Source organism: Misgurnus anguillicaudatus, chromosome 18 (genome assembly GCF_027580225.2).
Source record: "Misgurnus anguillicaudatus chromosome 18, ASM2758022v2, whole genome shotgun sequence".
Lineage (NCBI taxonomy): Eukaryota > Metazoa > Chordata > Actinopteri > Cypriniformes > Cobitidae > Misgurnus > Misgurnus anguillicaudatus.
Window position 1 is genome coordinate 18,548,336 of NC_073354.2, and position 17,105 is coordinate 18,565,440.

Sequence of the window (17,105 nt, forward strand, 5' to 3'; positions counted from 1 at the left end):
CATTAACTATTGTTACAACGTTTGATTTAAAAACGTATTAATGAATGCTGAAATTAAAATGAACTGAGATTAATAAATGCTGTATTGTTCATGTCAGCTAATGCTTAATGTTTACTAATGTTAACAAATACAACCTTACAGTAAAGCATTACCGATACCTTTTTGGTACTTTTTGTACTTAGGACTTGAATTAGTCCATCTTTAAAGGGATAGTTCACTTTAAAATGAAAATTCTGTCATCATTTACTTATCCTGATGTTGTTCTAAACCTGTATGATTTTTTTCTGATGAACAAAAAAGAAGATATTTTGAGAAATGATGGTAAACACACAGCAGGAAGTGACCATAGACTTCCATAGTAGGAATAAAAAAAATATGATGGAATTTCAATGGGTACCGTCAACTGTGTGCTTACCATAATTTATCAAAATATTTTCTTGGTCATTTATCAAAATACTTCCAAAATATTTTTTTCCTACTATGGAAGTCAATGGTCACTTACTGCTATGTGTTTACCATAATTTCTCAAAATATCTTCTTTTGTGTTCATCCAGGTTTCATACAGGTTTACAACAACATGAGGATGAGTAAATGATGACAGAATTTTCATTTTAAAGTGAACTATCCCTTTAAGGAAATTTTGCCTTTATATACTCTTCGACATATAGTAAATAGCAAATGTTAAAATCCTAATAAGGAATAAAATGCTTTTATAATCTCTGCCACATTATCATACACTGGACACCTTAAAAAATTTACCTTTTAGATACAAGTATACCTCTGAGGTGCCAGTATAATGTACTAATATGCACAGAAAGGGTACTTTTAAAAGGATACCTCCCCAGTGACAGCTATGTAAGAAGTTTGGTTATCCTTTATCAAAATGTAATTTTAATAGCATAATTTTAAAAGTTAGAACCAACTCTCAAGCTGTTTTGAAGAGTAGGTGATTTCAAAGATGTGCAATTCTGCCATCTGGTGGTAAACTACAAAACACAGAAATGTTAAACCACCAATATTCTAATATTGCAGTTGTTGATGCTTAGATATTTATTATGAATTGCCAATCAAATCCAGTTTTTCCTAAGCTTTTGTTTGTGGAAACAACACATGGTTGATCTATGGATTGAAATCAGTAAACTGGTTGACCTTGGCCTCATTAGCATATCTATCAATATCAGCTAAGTTTAGACTGCCTTACATACAGCTTCCCCCACTCCCATTGCTAATTACATAATGTCTAATAACACATCCGAGGGCATATTTAACTAAACAGGTAGGGCACAATCCAATTATGCATAATAATGAACTTGGTAAAGAAGAACAGCCTTTATGTAAATAACTTTAAACAAGAAGCAACATACATGATATGTTTCTTTATTTCATAAACAGAAATGGTGTCTAGACAAAATCTGTCATTTATATAACACTAGCAATTGAAATGCATGAAAATGAGTTCTGCACAATACTGTATGTACAACGGTTTTTAAGTCATTAAAATTCATTAGGGTCATGTAGCATTTCAAAATGAAAAATAAAGGTAAAAACTCTTAGTACAGAATGAGCAAAGAAACAGCTACCTCAAATCGACAATATTAACACAAAACAGTCTTCTAGAAAAAATGAGAAAACGAGTCCGAATAAGAGAAAGAGAGAAAAAACAACTTGTGTGACTACGAGCCAAAGAGCTATTCCATTAAAAATGATGCACCAAAATCTACCAATACAATAATCCATATAATCTGTGTAAAAAGCATGTAGAAAAAACACCTGATGCAGTTTGCTGATACAGTCATTGACCAGTTATGAGAGGTATGAAGGATTTCACAGGTAGATAAGTGAGAGAAAGAGAGAGAGAGAGCTCTGCTAGCCGAAATATGGGGGCTCACCGCCCCTGCATACACACTTCACTTGAATGTGAACTATGGCCTCTGTCAGTTCTAAGGCAAAGTTGGAGGTGCACTTTGTATTTGTTGTACACTGAAACATCGCCGTCAGGTGAAAAGACAGTTCGAGGAAAGGAGCATAGTAATCAAACGACCATTTTTCTTTTTTCTCTTAAAAAAACACATACAAAACATAAAGACAATACTAAACCTACCCATTCAAATTAGCCTCACGATTTCTATATACATGGCAAATTCTCATAAAAATGTGACACCTTTTTCTTTTGTAAACATTTTGCCTCTCGTTTCTCAATGACTTCATCCTTTTGTGATCAGTCGGAATACCAATTTTTTATAAAGTTAAGCAAATTGTGAAAAAGGCAAGTTTTTTTTGTCAAAAGAGGAACCTTTGGAACGCCAGTGTTAATATTTCAGAGAAGCAGCACAAACCAAACAAAACAAAAAACAATGTTAAACATCTATAGGGTGTTTTCTGTTACAGTATCGGTACTCGATACATTTACTGCAGCATAACTTATACTTCTAGTTTTTGCTTTTAGCTGACTGCAAACTGCAGATTAAGAGCTTAATAAGAGATTAGCCATAACAGCCAAATTTAGACAAAACAACAACAAAATAGCTGGGTTTTATTTGGAGATTTTCTATAGCCCTTGTTGGGTTTTTTATCCAAGAGAATTGTGCAGAACTGGTTATTTCTCCCCATCAATTATTCTTAGCTTAAAAACTATAAAAATCCATAGCTACCCATCTATTTGCTTAAAGAAACAAATAATACAAAAAAATGCAAGACGCAAATACAGAAAGCTGAGTTCACCAGCTACCAAAAAAAACCAGATAAAATGAAAAATGTTGGCACGCACCCTGAGACGAGATACAAAGCAATCGCGAACCCGATACGAAAATAAAACCTCTGTAAAACAACCAAAACTAGCAGGAGTGTTGTTGAGAGGATAGCTAATCGTAAGCTTATTTAACCTGTGAGGCTTTCTGTAACCGAGTGACCGGGTTAAACCCTTGAAGCCACCGTGGAGGCAAACATGATGCAGCTTTTAGTAGCAGAGGCTAACAGAGGTCAGAGTTTCACCATAAAAATGTGACCGAATCCAAATGTCAGCCTCAGACTCTTAAGGCCAAGTGTGCAAGCGTGGAAAATCAACCATATCTCAGATAAAACACAACAAATACTTTCTTATCCGAGAAACGTGCGAACACAAAATGCAGATTTTCAAAGGAATCTCAGGAAGATTGCTTGCCGTTTTACGCAGGTGTGACCTTTTAAACATCAAATCTTAAAGGTGGACATCGATTCTCAAGTGTTCGACGGTGTGCTTGTCACGTGGAAGTTCATGCATTTCACGTTTCCACGATTATTCATTATTTATACGATAGGAAATGATAAAAAGCATTGTAGGGATGATTTGCATATGTGTGCACAAATGTCCACTTGGACCCATAAATCTTTAGTTCTAGTCTTGTACCTGATTACAATTTAGAAGTTTAAATTTCTTTAGTAAAAGACAGCAAAATAGAGAGAGAGAAAAAACAGATCCACAATGAAAACGACAGCACAACTATCCAACACAACACCTCTAGATTTTACATCCCTATGAGAGAACAATTCACCCAGTATGTTGTGTTTATGTGTGTGCGTGTTTGTGTGTGTTTATGTGCACATGTGCCTTGCATACTATAGAGGGAGGGGTAAGGTAAGTATGTCTAAGAACGCATCAAGCAGTCACAAATACACAAGCACACATAGGGCTCAAACATTGTTAAAATTATACTGTGTGGCATTACTTATAATGGGAGATCGGTTTTCCTCAAGAGGTACTTCACGTTTTCTTAAAACCATCTGGATTTAAACCATTTCTCAAAGGTTTTTATCTCGAGGCAAAGAAATTCTAAACTATATAAAATATACAGGCAGCATGCAATCCGATTAGTATACTCGTCTAACAAATGTACAAGCAAGGGAAATATAGGACAACTTTAAAGAATGGGTTTATATCCCATCCAAACGTCAGATCAGATTTTCACAGATATTCTCAAGATAGCTTTTTAGTGTCTTCCATAAATATATGATTTAAACACACTCTCATACTGCAATTTTGAATCTGTCTTAAAGAGACAGTTCACCAATTAATGAAAATCCTGCCATTATTTTCTCACCCTCAACCTGTATAAATTTTAAGATATTGGGGCACCATTAACTTCCACACTGCAAAAAATGATTTTCAAGAAAAAAAATTCTTAGTATTTTTGTCTTGTTTTCAGTAAAAATATCTAAAATTCTTAAATTAAGATGCTTTTTCTTGATGGGCAAAACGACCCAAGAAAATAAGTCTAGTTTTCAGACAATTTTTTTTTTAAGTGATTTTGTGCATAAAACAAGCAAAAAAAATCTGGCAATGGGGTAAGCAAAACACTTTCTTAAACACTAAATTCAAGAAAAAATAGCTTACCCCATTGGCAGATTTTTTTGCTTGTTTTATGCACAAAATCACCCAAATTTGATATTTTGTTCTAAAAATGTAGAACTCTTAATTTAAGAATTTTTAGATATTTTTACTAAAAACAAGACAAAAATACTCCAATTTTTTTTTCTTGAAAATAATTTTTCGCAGTGCATAGTAGGAAAAAATAATACTATGAAAGTCGGTGCACTGCAAAAAAATGACTTTCTAACTTAGAATTTTTGTCTTGTTTTCAGTAGAAATATCTAAAAAAATCTTAAATCAAGATGTATTTTCTTAATGAGCAAAATAAGTCTATTTTGTAAACATAAAATATACAATTTAAGTGAATTTGTGCTTAAAACAAGAAAACATATCTGCCAATGTGGCAAGAAAATTTTGCTTAAATTGAGTGTTTAAGAAAAAATAAATCTTATTTCTTATTTTTCCTTGTTTTAAGCACAAATTCACTTAAATTGTATATTTTTTTCCTAAAAACTAGACTTATATTCTTAGGACATTTTGCCCATCAAGAAAAAGCATCTTAATTCAAGAAATTTTAGACATTTCTACTGAAAACAAGACAAAAATGCTACGTAAGAAAGTCATATTTTGCAGTGTGGTGCTCCTAATCTGCTTAGTTACACTGCAAAAAATGATTTTCAAGAAAAAAATTCTTAGTATTTTTGTCTTGTTTTCAGTAAAATCATCCAAAAAAATTTAAATTAAGATTTTTCTTGATGACCAAAATAAGTAGTTTTTAGACCCAAAATAGCACATTCAAGTGGTTTTGCACATAAAACAAGCAAAAAAATCTGCCAATAGGGCAAGCAAAAAAGCTTGAACATATTTCTTAAACACTAAATTCAAGGAAAATGTGCTTACCCCAATTGGCAGATCTCTTGCCTGCCTTATGCACAAAATCACCCAAATTTGATTTTTTTTGGTCTAAAAACTAGACTTATTTTCTTGGGATGTTTTGCTCATCAATATAGTATTTTTGTCTTGTTTTCAGAAAAATATTAAGAATTATTTTCTCGAAAAACATTTTTTGCATTGTATAAACATTCTTCAAAATAGTATTCAGCAGAACAAAGAAACTTATACAAGTTTGCAGAAACTTGAAGGTGAATAAATTATGACAGAATAGTTTTTTTATCAGTGAACTATCCATTTAAAAACCTATAAATTTCCAAAAAAAGTTCTTTAGAAGATAACCTTGAAATATCACAAAAATGTATTGGATATTCTGCCTGTAGAGACACTTTTAAGTGTCTGCGTTAAGTGCTCCGATTTCAGACTTTTAAGGGTACTGAAACAGAAATCGACCCTTTTCGAAGTGCTAAACGGTCAAAGAGTGCCGAAAGAGAGAGAGGGTAAGAGCAAAAGTGACTTTCTTTCACTGAACGCATCATCACTTCCTGTTCCCCTCCGAGCGGTTTACCTCGGAAATCACTGTATGTGGCCAGTGACTGAAAGGTTTGTTTGAAATAACACTGAAACTGTTCGGAGAGGTGTCTGTGAGCGCACTGGCCCATGCGCCGCGTTTGTAAATACTGATAAGAAATAGGGTTTCTCATTTCACATTTAAAGAAGAATAGCTCACCCGGGGAATAAGTGAGGTCACTATGCACACGAAACCATCCACGCCATTTACATCCAAATAACATGCAAGGGGCTCTGCACTGCACGAGGGTGGGGGGGTTTGTGTTGTGTGTGTGTCTGTGCATGGTGTGGATGCATGGGTGTAAGGATGCTAGTTTCCTGAGTTTAAGCGCACCCATTGTCATGGGGAATTCGTTTCAGACAGGAAACAGCAAAGATTTTCCCTTCGTGACAAAAGGTGCTTGATCAAACCCCAGAGATAAAAAAAAGAAAAAAAAAGACAAATCAACAAAAACCACCTACATTTCTACCTGTACAATATTACCGTCTCCATGCTCCATAGTATTTACAATACACTTTCTGCCAAGCAAGCACTTTATCCTCAAAAACATCCAAATAGTACAGTATTGCTGATGCAAAAGGTGGCCGACACGACGGTCCGAATCATCCTTTATTCGTCCGTCTGTCTGTCGTACTTTCGTATCAGTGCTGTGGAAGGCAAAGTCGGAATGTTTCTAGATACCACCGTCTGTACAAATTAAGTGTTGCGGTACACAGACACTACAAACGTATGATGCAGAAGACATTTTTGCATATGGACATACAGTCTAGCTGCTGTAAAAAACGTATCTTTTGTGTATACAGAATCTGTGTTCTGTATTAGTTTTTTTTTCATGAGTTATACTGAACATTCAGAATATTTCCTGAGTTTGAATCGACTGTGACAAGTGCCACAAAAAGATAGAAAGGTGGAGGTTTAGAGGTAGAGGGTGGGGACAGTGAATGGAGGGGAGAGAGAGAGAGAGAGAGAGAGAGAGAGAGAGAGAGAGAGAGAGAGCAAAAAGCTGCTGCTAGGTCCATAGAGGTCTGAATTTGAGATGTGGTCAGGGCCCATCCCATTTGAATGGACTGTAATAGGAAACAGACAGTGTTTCACTGTCATGGAAAGGTGTAGCACCATACTGAAGTTGAAAAAAGGTCTCAGCCACTCTGCCACAGCTGAACAAGAGAGAACCTGGAGAACAGTATTGCTGCTGTTAAGACAACTGTAGTGTCAACCTTTGTTAAAAAAAATGACATAATAAAAGACATAAATATATTTCAACAAAAACACTGGCAGAGGCTGGCCATCTCCACAGCCCTCGAGTTTTGAGGGTTTGTCACTAAATTAAATAATAAAAAAACATCATAAAACCAACAAATAAACACGAAATCCACCGTCATTAACAGTCCTTTCTGGGCTGTTCGTCGGTTGTACACTTCTCTGTCATTTCCTGACAGAAGTCTACTGTCACCGTCTGATTGGACTGTTCCAGGGAAAGCCCCGCCTCAAGGTAGGCGGAGGCCGCCTCTCGCTCCTCCCTATCAGCGGCTGCATTTTCCGACCCGTTTCCCGTCTTCCACTTGGCGGATCTCCGTCGCGGTTGCCCGTCCGTCGCGGTGCTCGATTTGAGGAAGCTCGGTTCCGGAGTGGAGCAAATGGTGAGGTCGATGCTGCCGGCGGGCGCGGCCTGGTTGCCGGGGTTGGCTGAGGTGGCGTTGCCGGGACGCAGGATGGGGCAGTAGTGATGGACCTGTTCTGGGCTCAGCTGCACGTCTCGACACACCTCCTCGGACAGGCAGGAGAAATTCTCCCATAACTCTCCCATGCACGCCTTCAACTGGTTGCGCTCCGTCAAGAGCTTTTCCTTCTCGCATACCTGTGGTGTGGACACACATAAACACAGTGTTTGATTTCTACACAAAACTACACAAATACTGTGAATAAATGAGGATGTGTGTAAAACTGACTTTGGTAAGGTTATTAATATGCATTTCATGAGTTTGCATTAACATCAGTGGCTGCCGGTGACTTCATTTTTCGAGGGTGCACGATGCGAAGTTCGTCCCAACATGTATCCCGTCATGTGTGTGGTTCGTAATTTCAAAATATGTTTTCAGTGCGTCGAGAGATCCTGTGTGCATCACGTGTTTTGTCAAAATAAGTGCCTGCTGCAGACGCATCTAAAGGATTTATGATAAAAGAGATGCTCGCATTTGCCAGATACTCGCATAATCTCATGCGCAATCAGAGTTTAATGTTAAGTGAGTGTCTTGCGTGTATATTGTGAACGTGAGCGTCTCTTTTATCATAAACAGTTTTGACGCGTGTGCAGCAGGCACTTATTTTGACAAAACACATGATGCACATGCATTACATGACGCAACAAACACATATTTTGAAAACACGAGCAACACACGACACTCCGGACACATATTTTGAATTTGCGCCCCTCGGAAGAGCAGTCACGAGCCGCCACTGATTAACATGTAATCAAATATGAAATAAAGCATATTCGGCGTGCTGTCTGAGGCATGGGCTCCATGCCCGGAATAACAGTCTGAACCCAGAGTACTCCCTCCTTAATTGGGATAGATAAACCAGCAGAGATTAAGGTGTTGGGGTGGAGGAGGGATGCTGCAAATACTGTCATATACATAGAGACATCTTTGCGCTGATTGGTTGGATTACATGAACATGCTCCTCCTGAACTTAAGTTAAATAAACTTTGTTGTCTAGGTCACAGATATAACATCATAAAGAAGTACTTATTCAAACACACAACCCATCTTCATGAATTCATTCATGGTACATGTATGCCTTAATTTAAGTGCTTTAATATAGATGTCAAACTCCAATGATAAGAGGACTAAAGGCATCCCTACTCATTGAGGATGCGCAAGTTTTATCAAAGCGCAAGCCGTCTGGATTCTTGCGCTCAAACTACATCACGCATCAAAGACAGTTGGCTCCGCCTCCAACACAGGGGAGACAGAGGAAAACCGCGTGGGACTGCGTTTGTGATTGACAGGTAAGGGTGCTGCCATGGCAACGTGACAGGTGGGAGGGTGTACTGGGGGTCTCTTGATGCTTTGATAACTGCTAACAGCCGGTGGGTGACTTGTAAAATAAAGATACTTCAGCAGAGTGATGGGAGTCTTACCAGTTTGCGAATTTCACACTCTAGGTTGAGGATGCAATCGAGTTTTCTCTTGCGACAGCGCTGGGCAGCGATGCGGTTCTTGCTGCGTCTGCGCACGTCGTGGATGAACTCCAGCTGCTCTGAGGTCAGCTTGTGCATTTTGACCATCATTTGGAAATCGTTGCGTGGAAGATTCGTGATTTGATCGACGGGGAAAGGAAGCTTGACCTGTGAAAAGAGAAATATGAGTAAGATGTTATTGTGGGATCATTTTATAAACAATTCTGCCAAATGGGCTTTTGTTAACCAAAAAATGTCCTTACAAACACTTTTAGTGTCCCTTCTGACCCCCCATGTGCAAATGTTTAGACCAGTGTTTTTTTTAAACTGGGGGCCGGGGCCCGTAGGGGGGCCACGAGATGGTGCCAGGGGGGCCCCAGTTTTATGACATTTTATGAAATACAGTAATTTATCATGAATTCTGTGTAATTAAACCTAAAAAAAATAAGGCTACTAACCAAAAGCCCTACTTTTTGTATAATTTAATGTTTTTTTTTTTTTTATTAAAATGTTGAGTTTTAAACAGTTTTTTGTCACACATTTTCTTTGGGGGGCTGCGAAGGAATGCACCGTTTACAAGGGGGGCCGCACACTGAAAAAGTTTGGGAAGCACTGGTTTAGACCAACAGTTCTCAAAAAGTTTTCTGCGTGCGGCCCCCCTTGTGTACCTTGGCCCCCACTTGTGCCCTTCGTGCCCCCTTAAAGAAAATGTATGACCTAAAAAATGCTAAAACATAAAATTTAAAATAAACAAAACGTATTAAAATATACAATGTAGTGCTGTTGGTTAGTAGCCTTATTTTTTATTTATAGGTATTTTATAGATTTAATTACACAGAATTCACAACAAATTAACGTCACAAAAATGGGGCCCCCCGGCACAATCTCGGGCCCCAGTTTGGGAACCACTGGTTTAGACGATAGGTTAGGCAGGTGTTGACATGTCAGACCGTTTTGAAAGTGCCCGAGAGTAAAAAATTTTTTTTGGGGGGGCAGCCTACAGATGGCTTATTTATAGTTAAACTGGCTTAAGTGAAAGTAGTTTAACGTAAAAATGTTAGAGAAAAAAAACTGTACTTATGGCCTTGCAATGTACTCTTTAACCACTAGAGGGAGGCAGAACACTGTTCATCACAAAATGACAACCACATCTCTACCAGCTTCAAGCTTCTAATATTTACTGTTCATGCAGCTCAGTTGGTAGAGTTTTGCATTAGCAATGCAAAGGTTACGGGTTCGATCCCCAGGGAACACATACTGAAAAAATAAATGCATAAAGTGAATGCACTGTATGTCACTTTGGATAAAAGCGTCTGCCAAATGAATAAAATCAAGTTTTAATTGTTCATCTACCAGAATCATTTAAAAAAAGAGGTCAGCAAAACAGCAAGACTTAGATGATAAAGAAATAAATAAAGTGTCAGAGCTGAAAATAAAGCAGCAATAGCAGAACACCTCAGCACAGCTGGATTAGTCTATATCTCTCTATTTCACATAACTAGAGGGCATAAGTATGCAAATGACTGAACTGTTAACCAGCAAAGCCGTCACTGCATCTCCAACATATCACACCTTGCATCCTATACGCACACTCACTCTGCTGTAGGTGAAATGTGTTTGATTCTCAGGCTGTTTGACAATATAAAGGATCATTTTTTCTCTTCATCCCCGTATGGGGGGCACTTCTAAGGTGTCACGTGCTAACACCCTGCTGCTATAAGACAGATTGGGGAATATCATGAGGAATGAAGGAGGACTGAGGATAAGAATGAGGGGAATGAGGCAGTTGGGATCCAATCTTCTGCAGGTCAACCAATCCAGGATTCATTCTCTGTTACTCTGTCTTTCTACCTGCTGAACCCTAGGTAGTTTACTTTGATCTCCTCTCTTCCTTTAATCTGAAGAATAAAGTGAGACGCTTAAGATTCTGAACACAGTACGCAACATTATTGAATACAGAAATTTTACAATTACAGAATTTGTTAATAAGTATGCCTGCATGTTTACCTGTACAAATATCTAAGCATCTTTAAAGTAATATTGTGACTTGCACAGATGCACCTTGAATGAGGTTTATTTTTCCTATCTCACTGGCAAATAGTTCATATTCTTGTTTCAGGCCAATCTAACAGAAATGTACCGAGTTCAACCTGATCTCACAGGAAAACAAAACTATTTGAAGAGGTGGCGATTTCAGGTTAAAATTGTTAAAAAGCACCACCCCTAGCCCAAACTTTGTTATACCATTACTAGTATAATTTAAACTATACTTGTATACAGTATCAACGTAAGTTTTTGTTTTACCATAACAAATTAATAGTGCTGGGCAAAGATTAATCGCGATTAATCGCATACAAAATAAAAGTGATTTTTTTTCATTATATATGTGTGTACTGTGTGTTATTATTATGTATATTTAACCACACACACATACATATATTCATTTAAAAAAAAGAAAGTATTTTAGTGCTGGGCAAAGATTAATCGCAATTAATCGTATACAAAATAAACGTGATTTTTAGCATAATATACAAGTGTGTGCTATGTGTAATTATTATGTACATATGAATACACACACATTCATGTATGTATTTAAGAAACATTTACATGTGTTTATATATTTATTTATATCTTCTAGGGCTGGGCAAAAAAATTTATCGATTAATCGTTTTTTTTACGTGGTCGATTCAAAATCGATTCTCAAAGGCCACGAATTTATTTTTCCCCATATTTATTTTCGCAAAAATTGAACGTAAGATTAACGTTAATATAATTACTAGTCTTCTCAACTAGATGTCACCCTCTTTTTTGTTTGCGCGATGTTACCAAGGAGCAAGAGGCGAGCCTGTCATTCATTCATTCAGTCTATATTCTAATATAATATAATAGTATAATAATATAATATTCTAATATAATATAATATTCTATATAATCTATATTCATTTAGTTGAATCGAGATACGAGTATAAAAGCAAGCAAAAATCGGAATCGAAAATCGAACCGAGAATCGAATCGAAAGCTTGTGAATCGAAATCGATTTGATCATAAACATTTGAATCGATACCCAGCCATAATATTATATATACATTTTTAAAAATGATATATAAATAAAAATGTTCTGAAATGTATATATGTATTTGAGTGTGTTTAAATATACATAATAATTGCACACAGCACACACACATATTATGCAAAAATTTACTTTTATTTTGTATGCGATTATTCACGATTAATCTTTGCCCAGCTCTATTATTTATATATCTTTTTTTTAATGTATATATAATATAGAATATATAAAAATATTAATAAATTTATATACACATGTAAATGTTTCTTAAATACATACATGAATGTGTGTGTATTTATATATACATAATTACACACAGCACACACTCATATATTACGCCAAAAATCACTTTTATTTTGTATGCGATTAATCTTTGCCCAGCACTACGTTAAATAATTTTAACTTGTTTATAAGTTATGTCAACTAAATACTAGTCAAAAACCTGATAGGTTCAATTGACTTAATAACCAATTATAAAGCATAACCAATTAGATTAAAGTTTTTACAGCGTAGTTTGCTTAAAAAAACATCAATGTGTCAAGAGTCGTTTCTGTGTGGATTTTGCATGTTTACATTGTTTTACTCCCTCGGTTTCCTCCAACAGCCAAAAACATCCAGTTTAGGTGAACTGAAGATCCCAAATTATCATTTCCCAACGTGTGTAGATTAACCAGATATTGTGACTAATAGCCATAGATGCTGGAATGGTGAAATAAATAAACAAATGAAATGAATAGTCCTGAATGTTGGTCAATAGTTATAAATGCAGCTATGAAGTTATACACTTGTAGCTTCTGTGCATACAATGGCACAACACCTGAATAAAAATTTGCAAAATTAGACTGTAGCTTTGACTACTTACAATATCGCACAACCTCAAGTGGTTTATGCTTTAATAAAATCTCACGTGTACTTAATAGTTTGCCTCTTGAATTTCTATCAGTGCCATTAATAAATGAAGCAACCACAGTGTAACCAGTTAACTGCCCTACTTAAGAACTCACATGGGCTTAGTGGTACCACGACCCAATAAACCATGCAGAACCACACTACTGCGGTTCTATGTGAAGTGGACCGCTCTGTTGGGAAACCCACGCTGACTCTGGTTACAACTGCAAGAAGATGAAAGCGTTGATCTGGCCCAGTCTCGCGCACAGCAGCAGGGGATTCGGAGCATTGGCAGGTCGGCGCTCGTTCTGTCTCCATGGCATCATTATTTATTAATAATGATAGACAGACATTTTTCTAAAAGCCTCGCGTCTCAGTCGACACCGAGATTTAAAGCGCACACGATGACGATGTCATAATGATCAGACTATTAAGCTGAACTACAGAGAGAAAAATGTCTTTTAACATGGTTAAATTGTCCAAGGAGATGTTGTTCCTTCATGACCTTTTCATATTTCATTCCTACTTTTCTTCTCTTGTAAATCGGTTAGAGGTTTGGAAGTAGAAATGCAAGCGTGATGTCTATATTTAGTGTCTGACAGAGAAAACCATTCGAAAAACATGGCAAAAGTGAGACCAGCGAGTGCACACTTATACATTTAAACGTGATCTTGATTCTCTCTCTCTCTCTTTCTCGCTCTCTAGGTCATTATTCTCGAAATAGGTCTGAAACAAAAATGTAGGACTCATCTGTTACTTGGAGCCAAGTGACCTTTGTCTTTTTGTCTCTTTCTCAGAGCATGGGCATCTGCAGCAGGGAATTGTGGTGAGGTGAAGGACAAAATAGGTGACTGGACTGAAAGCGGTCCCACACAAATGTATCCTTATTGGTAAAATTGGCACGCCAACACCGCCCTCTTTATTTCTAGGCTAAACCCAAATGAGTGATTCATGTGCTGAAATGCATTTTATTGTGCAAAACCGCCACAAAAGCGAAGTTATTTTTTGGTGACTTTAAGCAGTAACTAGATTATCTGTTCGCCAAATATCATTTGCCATGTTTCTTGCAGTTTCACATTTCTCTGTAATGAGATGCCATGTGACACAGATAAGTAAACAGTCTGAGACAACCCCTAAGATATTTCTCATTTTTAATCCTTTTCTTCCCTTGTTTTTTCTTCTCTCAACCTTGTTGGTATTACTGGATCGCTCCACAGGGGTTGAGTAATGGGGGAAAACTATCTGCACACATTCACTTTATCTAATGGAGAGATGTGCATGTCTTTGGTCACCATGGGGCTTCATTTGCATCAGGACCAAAGTGTGTGTGTGTGTGTGTCTAAGATAAGTTGCCTGTATGAATGTCTGTCTGGGTCAGTAATAAACACATCTGCAGTACAAAGCATATCTTAAACGACAATAAAATCAATTTTCTCCTATTTAATTATTTCTTATATTTCCTCAATATTTCAGATGGGGTCAAAAAAAGTCATTTAATTTCATTATGAAACAAAACATTAACTTGGCTATAGCCACATCTCTTATAATAGCAATTGCTCATATAGTTTTACAGTGCGTTTAAACGTATGCCTTCGTTAAATGCGAATGTGATCCGACTCTACTTTGCAAAGCAAACGATGAACTTGAGCATATATTTGGTATGCGGTTTTACAGCTCACCAATGTGATGACTGAAGAATAATTTTTAGACCACAGTCGGCTCATATTGAGAGAGCGGCTTAGCTTTATAGATGGAACGAAAGGAACAGAAATGGTTCTGACTTCACTCCCCACTTCCTGAGATACTAAAGGGTTAATTCTTCTTGCGCTGCAATATTGTAGACTGAGAATGAAGAAGTGAGAATGAGATTTTCATCTATGGGCTGTTTCTGATCACACCCACACAGATCGAGATCAATACTTTACCCAGATGACTAAACCAGAAGAAAATGGAGAAGAAAAAGATTGTCTCAGATCTCGAGACATGATAATGGTCACAAGATTCTTACAGCAAACTGTTCAGGTAAATGTAAAACAAAATTAAAGAGCATTTAGATCTCCAGTATCTTCAAAGGGAGAGATTCGGGAATATACTATTGCTTATAATTCTGAACACCTCCTGTTTAAATAGCTGTTGAATAGGTGATACAGTCTATGACTCATGAGAAAAGTTCAAAGACCTGGTTTAACTTCACTACTAGACAGGCCAAGAAGGACTAGACTATCCTACAGCTTAACAACTTCCTTCCTTCATTGAATTCATTGTTTCCAGCAGCAGGCAAAAGTTATTTTTGAAACTGTGTTTTCCTTTCTGTATACTGTTCTTCCTCTCTCTCTCTCTCTCTCTCTCTCTCTCTCTCTCTGTATGTGCTGTATGTTTCTATTACTGTACAATCTTGCAATGGGAGACAGCAATTAAAGAAGAAAGACAGAGAAAGATTCTTGAAATTCTTGTGTAGTTTAATTGGCAGAGCACTGCTTTAACAGTGGATTTGATTCTTAGGTAACACATACACTCAAAAAACAAATGTGTACCTTGAGTGTGTTGTAAATAGCTGTCAAACAGCATAAAGGCATGTGCCAAATGCTTACATGTAATACAATGTAAGTACATTTAGGTAAAAGTCCAAGTAAAAGAAACAAAGTAAAATAATAATAATAAATATGGCTGCAAGCAGCATTTACTGGGGCCAAGCCAAAAAGAGCACAGAAGGAAGTAAAGTTGAGTTTGGATGAGCAGATTAATTAATCTAGGAAAACCGCTTGATTTCAGACGAAAGTATATAAAAGCAAAAAAGCTGTGTTCTCATTCAGTGAAATCTCTCCCTCTTTTCGAGGAGCATTGTTAGCTAAAACACTGAAGGAAGTGTGAGTGGTGCTGTAGTGGCAAAACAGTGGTGTTAATGAGCCCATCCCCATGTCTCTACGATGTTCTGATGCAGAGGTATAGGCATGAATTGACATCCACCAATGATTATACTCCAAGGCAAGCCATGAAAGGAATAATCCATGATGACTCAAGGTTTTAGGCAATAAAATTTTCTATCTCAAAACCAACGATTTGTGGATATTATTTGGACTATCCTCCAAATATTAGATTAGTGTGCCAAATTTCATAAATTTCCTACGTACGGTTCTATGGGCTGCCCAGCCGGATAAAAAAAGAACCAGAACAGATACAATAGGCGCCTCCGCACCTTCTGTGCTTGGCCCCTAATAATAATAGACCAGAATTAAGACCAGAATTAATACTTACAAAAATATGTCCTTTGTGGGGGTTTTCCATTATGATCAATCATTTTACCACAAATACAGTTTTAAAAAGTTAATGTACTTACTTGGTTTAGTTGACTAGCAAGACGTCAGTAGTGTTAATGAATAGCAATGTGCAAATACGCAAATATTCTGCTCTGTACTTAGGACACATAAAATGCTTGCACGTGCATTTATCAAAGTAACTTTGAAGCTTAACTGGTGTTTATTCATATATGTAACCTTGAACTACAAAACCAGTCATAATGATTTTTTGAAATTTAGATTATACATCATCTGAAAGCTGAATAAATACCTTTTCTGAAAATTGCCTTTAAGGTTATCCAAATGAAGTCCTTAGCAACACATATTACTAATGATAAATACATTTTTATATATTTACACATTAGGAAATGTACAAAATATCTTCATGGAACATGACCCTTACCTAATATCCTAATGATTTTTGGCATAAAAATTATCATTTTGACCCATACAATGTATTGTTGGCTATTTCTACAAATAAACGCGTGTTACTCTTGACTGGTTTTGTGGTCCAGGGTAACTTATGTACAATCAAATTTAAACACATAATGAGAATGTGAAAAGGGTTGCTTTAGGAGCATTTATTTAAAAATTCAAAAGGACCAAAAGTGCCCATAATATAACTACAATGATAATTAAATAGTGTCCACATCATTCACATTCAAATGGATTTTAATTTGATTGTTATTTTATCAAGTGGGAATAAAAATCTCTGGAATTGATTCCATTGTCTCTTTGTTTCATGATCATTATAGCTGTAGTGTGGAATACAGACTACAGATTTTTAAACTTCTTTATCTTTATTATCATCTTTAGTAATGGGCCTTGAAGTACGCAAAAGAGAGAAGAGTGGAAATGAAGTGACA

General features: G+C 36.5%; 1 protein-coding gene across 4 annotated transcripts in view; it reads right to left on the bottom strand.

The window, feature by feature from the left end:
• Positions 1 to 7,029: 7,029 nt before the first annotated feature.
• Positions 7,030 to 17,105, bottom strand: part of bach2b (BTB and CNC homology 1, basic leucine zipper transcription factor 2b) — a 105,464-nt gene continuing 95,388 nt past the window's right edge. For all 4 annotated transcript variants that reach the window (XM_055185836.2, XM_055185838.2, XM_055185837.2 and 1 more), the window contains exons 4-5: positions 8,950 to 9,156; positions 7,030 to 7,665 (exon numbers count right to left, since the gene is read on the bottom strand). In XM_055185836.2, the coding sequence (XP_055041811.2) occupies positions 7,189 to 7,665; positions 8,950 to 9,156 (684 nt within the window). In that variant the 3' untranslated portion in view covers positions 7,030 to 7,188. The remainder of the gene's footprint in view (positions 7,666 to 8,949; positions 9,157 to 17,105) is intronic.